General features: G+C 49.9%; 1 protein-coding gene and 1 non-coding gene across 2 annotated transcripts in view; one reads left to right on the top strand and one right to left on the bottom strand.

The window, feature by feature from the left end:
• The window catches only part of CLASP1 (cytoplasmic linker associated protein 1), a 267853-nt gene that overhangs the window by 80295 nt on the left and 173786 nt on the right, over positions 1-13772 (top strand). Inside the window, exons 3-6 of the mRNA XM_060016946.1 lie at positions 5730-5808; positions 7228-7331; positions 8121-8212; positions 10426-10501. Of these exons, the coding sequence (XP_059872929.1) occupies positions 5730-5808; positions 7228-7331; positions 8121-8212; positions 10426-10501 (351 nt within the window). The remainder of the gene's footprint in view (positions 1-5729; positions 5809-7227; positions 7332-8120; positions 8213-10425; positions 10502-13772) is intronic.
• On the bottom strand, positions 5051-5176 carry LOC132428816 (U4atac minor spliceosomal RNA). The gene has a single exon (XR_009520209.1). It is a non-coding gene; the product is annotated as a U4atac minor spliceosomal RNA (small nuclear RNA).

Here is a 13772-nt window from a genome sequence, read left to right as displayed (position 1 = left end):
TTTAGTTTATGTTTCTCTGATGAGTAATGGAGGTTGAACAACTTTTCATGTACTTAGGAACATTGATATCTTTTGTGAAGGGCCTGTTCAAATATTTTGCCCATTTTTCTACTGGGTTGCTTGTGGATTGGGCTTGTAGGTGATCTGTATATTTTCTAGAATCAACCTGTTGTTGCTTATTTGTTTTATAAATATCTCTTTCCAATGTGACTTGCCTTTTAACTTCCTTAGGGTGTTTTGGTATACCACAGTTCTTAGTTTGAATTTGGTCCAGTGCATCACTCTTTCTTTTAATGGTTTATGTTTACTGTGTCCTGATACTTTCTCCTATCCTGGGATCATGCAGCTGTTTTCCTGTGTCATTTGCTAAAAGCTTTATTGTTTTGTTTTCCACACTTATATCTATACCAGGAGTTCATCTTGACGTATGGGGTGAGAGAGGAGTTAGTTTCTGTTTTATTCTAGATAGATACTCAGTGGGCCCAGGGTTCTCACTCCTCTATAGTGCACACTTTGTCATAAAGCAGGTGCCCATATATGCATGAGTCTGTTTCTTTATTCTGTTCTGTTGCTATATTTGTCTTTTCTTGAGCCGATAGCACATTCTTGCTGTTTTATAATAAATCTTGATATCCCATGGGAGCGAGTTTCACCAGCTTGTGTCCTGCCATTTGCATTTCCACATAGATTTTGGAATCAACTTGTGAACTTCCTAAAGAAAAATTATAGTTGGGATTTTGAGTGGAATTTTATGTGTAGATCAATTTGGGGAAAATGGAAATTTTGCAATACTGAGTATTTCAGTCTGTAGCTTCTCTCTGTTTATTTTGGTCATCTTTAATTTTTCTTTCTTTTTTTTTTATCATTCCGTAGCTTTTGGGGTAGAGATTTATTTTGGCTAGATTTATTCCTAGGTGTTAATTTTTATGCAATTAAGAATGGAAACTTAAGATTTCCTTTTTTGGCTTGTCGTTGGTATAGAAATGTAATTGTTTTTTGCCGGGGGAGGGTACATTGACTTTGTATTAATCAGTCTTGCTAAACTCACTTATTTTATAATATACCTGTAGATCTTCTGGATTTTCTACTTACAACTTCCATTAGTAATGACAGTTTAGCTTCTTCTCTCTGAGTTTTATACCTTTAATTTTTTTCTTGCCATAAAGCTTTAACTAGGACCAGTGTTGAAAAGAAATTGCAGAATGGATGTTTTTGTCCTGTTCCCCATATCAAAGGGAAAACTTGCAGTATTTCATCAAGTGTGGTGCTTGGTTTGATACTTGGATCAAAATTTGGCTCTTTCCACCTTTTAGCTGTTGTGAATAATGTCACTCTGAGCGAGTGTACAAGTATCTGTTGGAATCCCTGCTTTCACTCCTTTTGGGTTTTATAGCCAGAAGTAGAATTGCTGGATCATACGGTGATTCTGTGTTTAATTTGGGGGACCTGCACACCGTTTCCCACGGGGACTGCACCACTGTGTATTCCTACCAGCAGTGAACGCACAAGAGTCCCAGTTTCCCCACAACTTCACCCACAGTTGTTTTCTGTTTCTGTTTTTTGGGGGATAGTAGTGACCCAGATGTGTGTCCACTATTGCTTCTTGCCTAGCGTTGCTGACCTCTCCTTTTGAACTCCGTTTCAACTTACGTTAGTTCTGTTTTTCTCTATCTTTGGTCTCTTACCTCCTCTTTTGAATTTTCCACCCTTTTGTCTCTCTGGGCTTCATTCTGGATTTTTTTCTGCAGACTCAGTTTCCTGTTTACTTTTCCCTTCGTCTGTATCTAGTGTGTTTTTAAGCCCATCCATCAAGTACTTAACTTTGGATTTCTCTCTCCCCAGTTTAAATCATGTGTTTTGTTTTCTTTACATAGTAAGAATTGTTATCTTAACATCTGTTTCTAATTATTCTCGTACGCATAGTTCATATGGATATTTGTTTCTGCTAGTTTTCATTTACAGTTGTCCTGTGTACCTGGTTGTCTTTGGTTGTGTTTTGGACATTGTATTTGAGAATTGTCTACAGAAGGAAATTGAGGACTAGACGAGGATTATATACTCTCCATCCAGAAATGATTTGTGTTTTTATCTGCCAGGGGCTTTAGGGCACCAGTAATCTAATAAGATCATTTCTATCTGCTGTGAGGGATTGGCATTTTTCTGGGTCACCCAGATTCTTGGAAGCTGGCCTGCAGTACATCTGGAGGCTGTTTTATTTCCAATTCACTCTCCAAGTGTATAGCCATTTGGATTTCCGACCCAAGGTATAGGGGTTTATCTGGGCCACTAGTCTTCGAGGGCTCTGGAGTGCATGTTCTAGATAATGTGGTTATCACAAGTAATCAATCCTCAGTGTCTTGGTTGCCCCGTCCCAGTGTATAAATGGCCCTAGGGCAAAAGTAGACCATTTGCTGTAGGCTCATCTCTCTGGATTTTACTTTTCTTATGTTTTGTGAGCCGGTAGTTCTTCTGTGCCTTCTTAGTTCTCTGATGTTTCCAAGAAGATGTTCTTTTATATGATATCCAGCATTTGTAGTTGTTTTTAGCATGAGGGGTGGTCTGAGTTACTTAGCCATTATTACCTCCTTTTAAAAGTGTCTTTTAAAAGTTATAAAGGAACTGTGTTGGACCTTGAGAACACATCTGTTCTAATTCATCACTAGTCAGTAAAGTAGGGCTTTATTGGTCACTTACCATGAGCCCGGTATTGTGCTATATGTTACAGAAGTTTTGAGGAAATACAAGGCATGGTATTTCTTACATTCAAGGAGTTTAGCTGGGGACACAAGTGTAAACTCAGAAAATTAAATAGAATATTGGAGGAGGTGCTCAAGCGTCATACAGAGTTGATGGCTTAGTGAAAACTACTGGCAGAGTGGTGGTGTGAGCCTGGCCCTCTCTCTGCCGCTGTCCCCTCCGTCCTGGCCATCTTCACCATGGTGGGCACAGGGCCCTGTCACTCCCCCTTCACATTACAGCTCTGCCGTGGCTCCCCCACTGTGTTTGGGACCTAGCTGCGGCCCTTCCGGAGCTTCCTCCCTGGCCCCTCCCCCGCACCCGTTCCCCTCCTCCCACCCCATGTGCTCTTCTCTCTTTGCAGGGAGGTCTTCTCTTCCTTTGGTGTGAGGCTAGGTCTTCAAAGCTTATGAGCCTGGTGCAGTGAAAGCCCTTCTGGGAAGCCGCCTCTGGGAATCGACCCCAGTCCCTGTCCCCGGGACTCATAGGCGTGGCCTCCACTGACCTGAATCAGTACCTGTTTCCTCTGGCAGGGGCAGTGACAGTGCTGCGGTGCTAACAGCCAACAGGTGGAGTGGTCGGGCCCTTTCCCCTACGAGGTAGCTGTTACTCTTTCCCCCATTTAACAGGTCAGAAAACTGAGGCACAGAGAGGCTTCACGGCTCCTAATTAGAGTGGTCTTCTAGGCAATGACTTCACTCATTTATCCCTCTCTTCACTAGGGAAACAGGAACATAGAAGGGCCTGAGCTGTGAAGATAAACATGCATGGTAGTGGTTCCTTTCCTGCCCCAGCGGGGCTATGACTAAGGGAGAACTGGACAAGTGTGTGCGGTGGTTGATTCTGCTGTGAGGGTGCCTGGACTGTGCTCCAGCCTCTGCGGTCCTAGTGCTCTGGAGCTCGGCTGCATCAGTCAGCCTCATCTTCCCGGACAGTCTGTGGATTCCCCAGTGTCTCTGGGTGGGACTGTTGGGGAACGTTGCAGTCTAGGATTTAGCCAGGGCTGCCGTGGTTGGACCTGCTAGCAAACCTTCATCCTGGAAAAGCTTAAAGTCTGTTTCCCCCAAATTCCACGAGTAGGTAAACCAACATGGGCTGGCATATGTGAAAAGGCCATAGTCCTCTTGCAGCTAAGTCTTGAGGGATTATACTTAAGGCAGGTATTAATAGTTCTGCCACGAGGAACACTCCCCCCTCCGACCAGTAGTGCATCCAGACCGATGCTTAGGATTTTATCAGGAAAAGGCCAGTTCCACATCATTGAGAGGCTACTCTTTTTATAAAATAAACTTAAATTTTTAGAACAGTTTTGCATTGACAGAAAAATCCCATTATATATCATTCACCTCTAACACTGGTGGGGTATATTTCTTAAACCCAATAAAGAAATACTGACAGATTATTATTAACTTAATGTCCATAGTTTGTTCAGGTCTTAAGTAAGTTTTACCTGACGTCCTTATCATCCCAGGATGTGACGCTCCACTTTATCATTGTGTCTCCTAGGCTCCTCCTTTTGGCTGTGACGATTTGACTTTCCTTGTCTTTGACGACTTCAAGTGTTTTGAAGTGTACTGATTAGGTATCTTGCAGGATGTCTATTGGGATCGAATGTGGGCTTGTGAGTTCTTATGCGAAGGATCACAGACCTTCTAATCACATACGCAGCATAGGTCCTGCCGATGTGATTTTGTGGCTGTTGGTGTTGACTTTGCTCATCTGGTTGAGATACCGTTTCAGAGGCTTTTCTCATCGTACGGTTAGTATTCTTCGGAGGAAGAGTTAAAACCTGGTACCTAGTCGTCCGTAGCTCATAAGTCATTATTTTCCGTACCATTACAGACACAAAACCTGTCGAACGACAGTTGTTTCTTTAAGGAACGTTAAGAGGTGTGTCTTAAGATTTTTACGTTGCCAATTCCTTGCAAGGATAGTGCGTGAACTGTGGTGACTAGTGGACAAACTTGGATTACTTCTTTTCGAAGCGGTGAATTTAAGAACTGAACCAGCAAAACCTAACGTTTCCGCTTTTATCGAAACGCAGGAGCCAGGGAGATACAAAAACTCGATTGTTATTATCTGAGATCTCCTCCAGTAACTTCAGAGTAGCTCTCAAAATAAACTTACACAACGCAGAAGCGTTGTCTACTGACAGTGAATTTCGGAGGGTTCGCCCGGGAAAAGAGACAAAGAAACCTGAGCTCTCTTGAAGCTGCTAGCGCCCCCTTAAAATAGAAACAGCTTTACAACCATCTTTATACAGCTCGGAAAAACTGCTTTTGAACTTCGACCTCGTGGAAAAGAGAAAATTCTTTTTTCCAAAAATTGCACCGAGGTAAAGCGTAGCTTTACCAGGTGCGAGCGTGTTGTATAGGCGTTAGCAGTACTGCCCTCGCTAAACGCTCATCGGACAGTAGCACAACCCCAAGAAAAGGATGGTTGGCGCCGGCGCTCTTCGCGCCGCGAGAAGCAGGCGCCAACACCGGGTAGGCTTGTGGCGACTAACCCGAGCATTCCACCGCAGCCGCCCGGCAGCCGGCGCACCTCTGCTGATCTCGGCTCCCGAAGCTCGCCACGAACTCCGCGTTTTCGGAGGCTTCGGAAGGTCGCAAAGGGGCCGCTCAGTGTTACCCAGAAGGCCACGCGCCAGCTGCGAGCTGATATGCATATGTGCTCTCCGCCGGGGCGGGGCCTGCAGGGGGCGGGGCCGCAGCGCGCGCTCCCACCCTAGAGGGCGGGCGCCTGGGACTCAGGCCGAGGCGGTGGGGGTTGATTCGTGTCTCGCCACCGACTATTTCGTGTTAGCGCTGTAAACAGCCCTTTCCGGCAAGCGGCCCCCCTCCTGACACCCGGCTTAACCCTGCGGGTCGGCGCACGCTCCGGCTCCCGGGCCGCGTCTGAGCCAGAGATGCGGTGGGGCCCCGGGAGCCGGCGGGCGAGGGCGCCGCGCCCCCCGCCGGCCGCTGACGGGGGCCCGCTGTTTGCTGTTGCAGGTGGTTCTCCTGGGCATGGACATCCTGTCCTCGCTGGTCACCCGGCTGCAGGATCGGTTCAAGGCACAGATCGGCACAGGTGAGCTCTCTCCTCCTCCAGCCCCCGGCCTTCGCTGGGTCTCGCCAAAGCTTCACTTGGCTGTACCCGCCTTCCACCCTTGCCCTCTTGTCCCCCACCCCCCAGCCCGCCCCCACCCCACCCCCTCCTGCATCTTTAGATGCCACGGCTGCCCCGTTGCCCTCGCCCCCCTCCTGGGCGTGGCCGGATCTGCCACCTCCGCACACCTGCTGGCACCCCACTCCCATATCTTTCTGCTGGCTTCTTCCACCTCCCTGTTCTAGTACCAACTATTACTTTGGTTTCTTCCAGTTAGCCATCAGGCTGTGGTGCCAACCAAGCCCTCCTTGTCCCTGACCCTTCCCTTTGAGAGGCATCGCTTTCTCTCTTTGAGAGTCCTGCAGGTCCGATTCAGCTGTATTGTTAACAGATTTTTGTTGTTATGACTGTTTACACTTTGGTTGTAGATGTCATTTCAAGTGTGTGGTAAATGATCACTCTTATTTTGAAGGGAGAGCAGTAAGTCAGAAAAATGAAATAAAAATAACCCCAGGTTCCGTAGATTAAGAGATGATTTAATTCCCGACCTCTGGGCTTTGATGATGACAATACAAACACTAAGCGTCTCTGTGCAGGCATTTCCTTGTAGAATTTCTCGGTTTCAATTGGTTCACGTGTATTTGTTCTGTTTACCGTCTGGTCAGTGTGCACCTTTCGATAAAGTCATGAGCTCTTCCCACTCTGGTACAAACCGCCCATCTGCAAATAAAAAATCCCTCTGAGGAATTTGATGTTTTAGTAGCATTCCATTTCCCGCTAAATTAGCTGAATTGTTCAGGGCTATCTCTTGTAAAAGAAATGTTTATAGATTTTTAGAAGAAGCAAAGAAAATTGACCTCTGATACCCAGGTGCCCTTGGAGCAGTAGTGATGGCCCGCCCCCAGCCATATGGAGGAAGGGCGGAGGAAGGGCAGAGAGCTGCATTCTGTCTGATGAGCTTGGGTGGATGTGATGTAAAAGTAAAAACAGACTGAGCCATAATGCCTGTTCCTCCCACGCTCTCCTCCCCACTCCCCCCGAGCAGACGTGCTGGAGCCCCTCTGTCTAACCTGGATTTCCTTTTGTGTTGACTCTTTCTTGCCACGGTCTTTCATCGACATCCATGTTAATAGCATTTCAGCAGCTTAAAAACATGCTGGAAGCTGCCTAGAGGAAGGTGGAGTAAGGAAGAAGACAAACAGTGTGTCCATGCAAAGGATTTCTGCAGATTCGCCTAGTAGTTCCTGTGGATGGATTTGAGCAGGAAGGGTAGAATTACAGGGGTTGGTGGGTTTAGAGTGATGTGCATCATTTAGGCCAGGATTTTGAAATATCCACAGTTGGTGACCACAGGCCACTAGACTAGGTTTTCATTTGATCAGTTTGCATTTTAATTTCCAGTGCTGCCGAGTTTAATAGACAGACTGGGCGACGCTAAAGACTCTGTGAGGGAACAAGACCAGGCCCTGCTGCTGAAGATCATGGATCAGGCTGCTAACCCCCAGGTGAGGCGGGGCAGGGCGGGCTCGGGGTGTTCCTGCAGAGCGCCAGTGGGTTTCAGAGGAAAAGTTTCATGGCGTTTCATCTGGCCCCTCTTCTCCCCATAGGATATTTAAACAACAAACAGCAGAAGGTATACGTTTGAATAAGTTAGTGGACTTAACATGGGTACCGAGTGCTTGGTTTGATCCATTAGAGTTGAGCTCATTTACATAACTGACTCTGTGAGTCTCTGAAAAGATGCAGCTGTGGTGTCGGGGCACTCAGAGGCCTGGCTGCAGCCCTGGTCCCTGTCTGCTGGTGAGCTGGGGCTGCCAGGGGTCCAGCTGTCCATTGTTGTGGGGTGGGGCGGGGCGGGGCAGGGAGGCGTCAGGAAAAGCCTTCCCAGGAAAGGTAAAGCCTGCATTGGCCTGAAAAGCTGAGCAGCTGTTTGGCTTGTGGATGGGGTGGGCACAGCTGTTCAAGCTGAGAGAGCAGTGTCAGTATGTGACCTTGGGCCTCATTTTCCTCACCCATAAAATGGGGACAGTTTCACCTCCCTTTCAGGGCTGTCGGGAGAATTAAACGAAATTGTATAAAGGAATGTGTTTTGACCGTTTTGAACTTGATATACGAGCATAAGTTACCATTTTCCAGCAAGCTCTTGAGAGCGCTTAATGAGCTGGTGGAGGTGGGGAGGGCTTTGGCACCTGTTGCGACGTGTCCCCCCCCCCCCCGACCCCCGTGGGCCCCGCGTTGGACGGGGCTGCAGAAGCTGCCCTCTCTCCTCTCCCCCCCGTCCTCTGCGCCTGCAGTACGTGTGGGACCGGATGCTGGGAGGCTTCAAGCACAAGAACTTCCGCACCCGGGAAGGCACGTGTCTCTGCCTGGTCGCCACACTCAACGCGTAAGTCTGGTGGGGCCTCAGGGTGTCCTCGGCTGAGCTTTTGTATCTGTAACTGTTAATTCTGAAATCATCACGAATCTACTGGAAGTTATAGGGAAACGTCCTGGGAGGTGCCGCGCACCCACCTGTCGTCTTGCGTGTCTGTAGTGCAGGGTCCAGACCAGGAAGTTGGTGTAGATACGATCCACAGAGCTTGTTCAGGTTCATCCAGGACGCACGCATGTCGTGTGTGCGCAGCTGTGACACGGGTGCAGCTCTGGGTAACTCATTGCCACGTTCAAGGTGCAGACCCGTACCTCGCCCCAGGCGCCCCCATGCTGCCACTCATGTACTCTCCAGCTCTGCGATTTCGTTATTTTATGAATGGAATCACACAGAATGTGACCGTTTGAGACTGACCTTTTTTTCCCTCTCAGCGTAATTCCCTTGAGATTGCATACATGTTGTTGCCTGAACAGTAGTTTGTTCCTTTTTATTGATGAGTAGAATTCCCTGGTATAGACGTATCATAGTGTGTTTAACAGTTCACCCGTTGAAGGACATTTGAATATTTCCACTTTTTGGTTATTTCAAATAATGCTGTTGTGAACACACATGTACCAGTTTCTGCATGAACAGAAGTTTTCATTTCTCTTGGGTCAGCGCCCAAGAGTACAATTGCTGCGTCGTTTGGTAGATTCATCTTTACTTTTAAGAGAAACTGCCAAACTATTTTCCAGAGTGGTCTGCATCATTTTGCATTCCCACCAGCAGTGTACGAATGATTCATTTCTTCATTTCCTCGCTAGCATTGAATGTTACCACTGTCTTTAATTTTAACCATTTTGATATGCGTGTAGTGCTGTGTCATTGCGGTTTTAATTTGTGTTTCCCTAATAACTGTTGATGTTGAACATTTTTTTAAGTGCTTATTTGCAGGAGAGCCTTTTTTTTTTTTTTTTTTTTTTTTGGCGGTACGCGGGCCTCTCACTGTTGTGGCCTCTCCCGTTGCTCCGGATGCGCGGGCTCAGTGGCCGTGGCTCACAGGCCTAGCCGCTCCGTGGCATGTGGGATCTTCCCGGACCGGAGCACGAACCCGTGTCCCCTGCATCGGCAGGTGGACTCTCAACCACTGCGCCACCAGGGAAGCCCAGGAGAGCCTTTTTTAAAATTACAAATCACCTTTTCTGATTACGAAAGTAATACTGTGTATATCACAGAAAATTTACATAAAAAAGAAAATGATTATTGTCTATAATTCTGCCACCTTCAGATAATCACTGTTAACATGTAGCATTTTGTTCCAGCATTAAGAGTTTTATTATTTTTAAAAACAAAATGGAGATTGTAACGTTTATATTACCTTATAAGTTTTTCTCTCTTAATGTGCTAGACTTCTCGGGACCATTAAATTCGGTCTCTGAAGCTTTTTTTTGTTTGTTTGCACCACGTGGCATGCAGGATCTTAGTTCCCCAGCCAGGGATCGAACCCTGTGCCGCCTGCAGTGGAAGCACGGAGTCTTAACCACTGGACTGCCAGGGAAGTCCCTGGTCTCTGAAGCTTCTAAAAAATGTTTCTAGCCTTTGCTTACTGTAGTTCCGCATCTAAGAATTTGTCCTAAGAGAGTACTCAGGAAGGAATCGGGGAGAGTGTTGTTGACAGAGGGTGTCAGTGACAGCGTTTAGTTTATGGCGGTGAACAGCTGGAGATAGCTGAGCTGTCCTCCAGCAGGGCGTCATTCAGCTGGCGTCCTCTCAGCCGTTTATCGCAGTCTGTCTTCAAGCGGTTGTTAACTGAATGTCTGGTGTGGCAGAGAGCCACACAGCAGGGCGATTAGGGGAGGACCCCGGGAACCTGCCGGGTGGCTGAGTGCACTGAGTTGGCCAGAGTAGGGACCACCGCATGACGCACGGCAGTGTCAAGACGACAGGACCCCGCGTGGGCGAGGCTGCGGCCGCGGCCTGGCAGCGAAGGGCTGGGCCAGGTGCAGGGACCCCGAGCCGGGGTGGGGGTGGGGGCGCTTGTCCTGAGAGGCACTCATAGTTTAGAACTGTGCGGAGGGGCCGTGCGGGTGTGTGTTTAGTTTGGAAGCAGAGGGGGAAGGGTAAGGGGCGAGCCTTGGTGGGCGGTGGCGATGGGCCCAGGGAGGGAGGGAAGGAAGGGGTGAGAGGGAGGAGAGGCAGTGTGCTTTCCTCTCTTCCCACCAACAGTAAAGCACTGCTTTTGTTTTCAGCTCTGGAGCACATACCTTGACACTAAGCAAGATTGTGCCACATATATGTAACCTGCTCGGAGATCCAAACAGCCAGGTGAGTGTATTTAGTGAGAAAGAAATCATTGGCTGTAGACAGTGAGGGTGCATTTTGGTTCTGGGTGGGACTTTATTTCTCTCTCTAGAGCTCGGGGTGTTGGTTGAGGTGATGGGTGTTAGTGCCCAGTAGCATTTATCAGCGTCTTTGGTGGATGGGGGCCCGCTTTGCCCTCTTCTCCACGTTGGGATGGGCCCTCACTAGCCTGTAAAGTGATGTCATCAGACCAGCCTCCAAGAGAAGGCACTCTGGTCACCATCTCTGCAGCTAGAGGGGTGGGTGTGGGGAGGGAGCGACGGTGATGGCGGAGCAGCGGCCCCCTTCTGGGGTGGGAGAGGTGGGCTGGACAGGGCCTGCGGGGGCCTCTCGGAGGTGACAGAGAGGGCCCACGTTTTGTTTTGAGCGGTGGCCACATTGGTGCATATAACTGTGGAAACACTTCAGACTGACCTATGCATGTTATTTTGTATAAAGTAAAACAAAACCCAAAAACGTCAAAGCACCACTTCCCTGGTGTCAGGGTGGGTGGGTGGGGCTTTGCTAAGCAGTGAGCAGGCAGCCCTGGCACCGGAAGTGCCAGTTCTCTCCCAGGTCAGTTCTGGTTATCACCCAGAGCCCTGTCTGTCACGTTGGCTCACACACCTGGTTAGATGAGGGGCTGAAAATAGGATCAGTAACTCACAAAAGAAATGTACACCTGCCCGTTGAACGGCATGGGATCGGAGTGCGCAGGTGCACCGGTAGGTGGCTGTTCAGTAGGAAACACCGCAGTACTGCGTGGCCCCCGGTGGTCCGGATCCGGCAGATCTGTGGATGCCTGGAGGGTTGGCGGCCCCCCTCCCTGCGCAGTGTTCAGGGGTCGACGGTACGTGGTGGACAGCATCTGTCAGTCTTGACTGGCGATGGCTACAGTGCCCTCTGTAGATGACTCTGCTCTCCCTCCACCGCCCCCAGCTCAGCTCCGAGGGCCCTTGGGTCGCAGAGCCTCCTGTTCCGCATCCTTTCTCCCTCCTCATCTCTGCCCTTGATCCCGGCTGTGTTTCCCGCTTCCTCTTTGGTGCCCTGCTGCACTCCCCTTCCCGTCGCCGGCCGCTCCTCCTGCCTTCTTGCTCGCTGCCGGCCTGTGTCCCTGCTCTCCCTCACCTGCACCCACTTGCTTCTTTCTGTGCATCCTCTATCCAGCCTTCACTGAAAATATCTGACGTTGGAAATTTGAGTTTTAGATACTTTTATTTCCTGGATCATACTTTATGTTCATCATCAATTTGAAAATAACTGAAGCTACTTTGTATTTTTAAATTTTTTGGCCACACTGCAGCATGCGGGCTCTTAGTTCCCGGACCGGGGACCGAACCTGCACCCCCTGCATTGGAAGCATGGAGTTCTAACCACTGGACCGCCAGGGAAGTCCCTAACTGAAGCTACTTTTAAAAAAGATTCTGAATTACCAGATGGACTATTTTGCCTTTTTGCCCCCTTAACATCTTGTCTCCACTTTGTTTTCTGTGGAAAAAAGTCCTTTATGGGGGTCACTCCTTGAGGTTGTCACTGCTACCACGTGGCCCCTTCGGTAGAGCAGGAGAGCCAGCTGGGCTGGTCGAGGCTCTTTGTTCCTCACTTGGGTGCCTGCACCGGCCTGACAGGTGATATGAGTATCCCCGCCGGCCTCAGAGAGGCAGCGTGCTGGGGTGAACGAGGCCAGGCTCAGTGGGCGGCTGTCAGCAGTCCGGAGTGGCAGCGCCTGTAGCCAGTTTCCCACACTGAGCATCGGAGGAGTCCTTAGGAGTGTTTACCCGCATGTGTGCACGCGTGTGCAGACACAGACACGCGGTCCTCACCTCCCCGCACCCGGGGGCTCCACGCCCGCTCCTCTGATGCTAAATAACCCACTCACTCATCCCTCCTTCCAGGGTGCGTGTGTATGTCGCGTGTGCTTGTGCTTCTGACTTTATTTTCATTTTCTCGTCAGTCTTTCCTGCTGGTCTCTGAACCTTGAGGGTCAGGACTACCCCTGTCTCCTCTTTATCGTCCCAGGACTGCCTTCCAGCGGCCTTAGGACTGAGTAGACTCCCCATGGCTACCTGAGCGGTGTTCGCCTCTTAGCCGTGGATGCCTCAGGCCAGAGAGGACAGTCGTGTGTTTTGCTGGTGCTGTCACTGCACTGGGCCCCTGACCTTGTGGTCGGCTTGCATCCAGCTCTCAGTCCTGTGCGGGGGTGAGTGAGTGTGTGCGTGCGTGTGTGCGTGCGTGCGTGCGTGCGTATGTGTGTTGAGCCCCGCAAACACTCCTGCCCCAGGGGCTGTGAGTCCTCTGGTACTGGTCTGAGTGCAGAGCGACTCAGCTTCCCAGAGCGGGCGCCCATGCGCAGGCTTTGCGTGGCTCAGGATGCTTTTGGCTGCTGAAAGTAACTCAGAATCCAACTCAGAATCACCAGAGCAGTGGGGAAAATGCATCATCCCGTGTATAGGGGGGGCCCGAGGTAGGGAGGCCGCAGGGCCTGTTATCGGCTCAGTGATGTCCCCAGGACTGCGTGTCCCGCTCCACTTCTGCTGGGCTGCCCACCCCCTGGGCTTTGTCCTCTGCAGCTCTGCTCACGGGCCCTGCGTGGTACAGCCCAGCTGCACGCGTGTCCCGCGTGCCTGGCAGATGAAAGCCCGGTGCTCCTATGTGCCTCTCCTGTTTTCAGCTTTTCTAGATTGAAAGGTTCAAACGGAGGTAGAAGTGGAGAGAATGACGTACAGCATCCCCTCGGGCCCGTCCTCCGGCCTCAGCAGCTGACCAGACGAGGCCAGTTTACTTTCATCTTTTTGCCTCCCCCACCCCATTGTTTGGAAGCAAAATGTAGATTATTTTGAAGGAAATCTTAGACATTGGTTCATTTAATTCTTAAATACTCTAAAGGGTAAGGCCTCTCCACCCCCGCAAGCCCCCCACATAACCTTAACAGCATTATCACCTCCTGTCCCTCAAGAATGCCTGATTCTCTCATGTCATTAAGTGCCCAGTCCACGTGCACGTTTCCCTGAGTGTCCCTGCGTTTACCCGCTTTCGCAGAGTGGATGGGCGTCCTCCGGAAGCTTTGCTCAGGTTCCCTGTCGTGTCTCGCGAGAGCCGCATCCTGTGCCGCGGTGTCAGCCCGCTGTCAGGGAAGGGACCAGGGTTATGGGGTGGCCTTACACTCGGGAGACTTGATCTCCCGAGCCGAGAACAGGGCCAGGGAGGACGGGGCCGGGGCATCCGAGACACCTGCTCGATGGGGAGCCCCTTTGTC

Source organism: Delphinus delphis, chromosome 7 (assembly GCF_949987515.2).
Source record: "Delphinus delphis chromosome 7, mDelDel1.2, whole genome shotgun sequence".
NCBI lineage: Eukaryota > Metazoa > Chordata > Mammalia > Artiodactyla > Delphinidae > Delphinus > Delphinus delphis.
The sequence above is the reverse complement of the archived record's forward strand: the minus strand, read 5'-3'. Positions and strand labels throughout refer to the sequence as shown.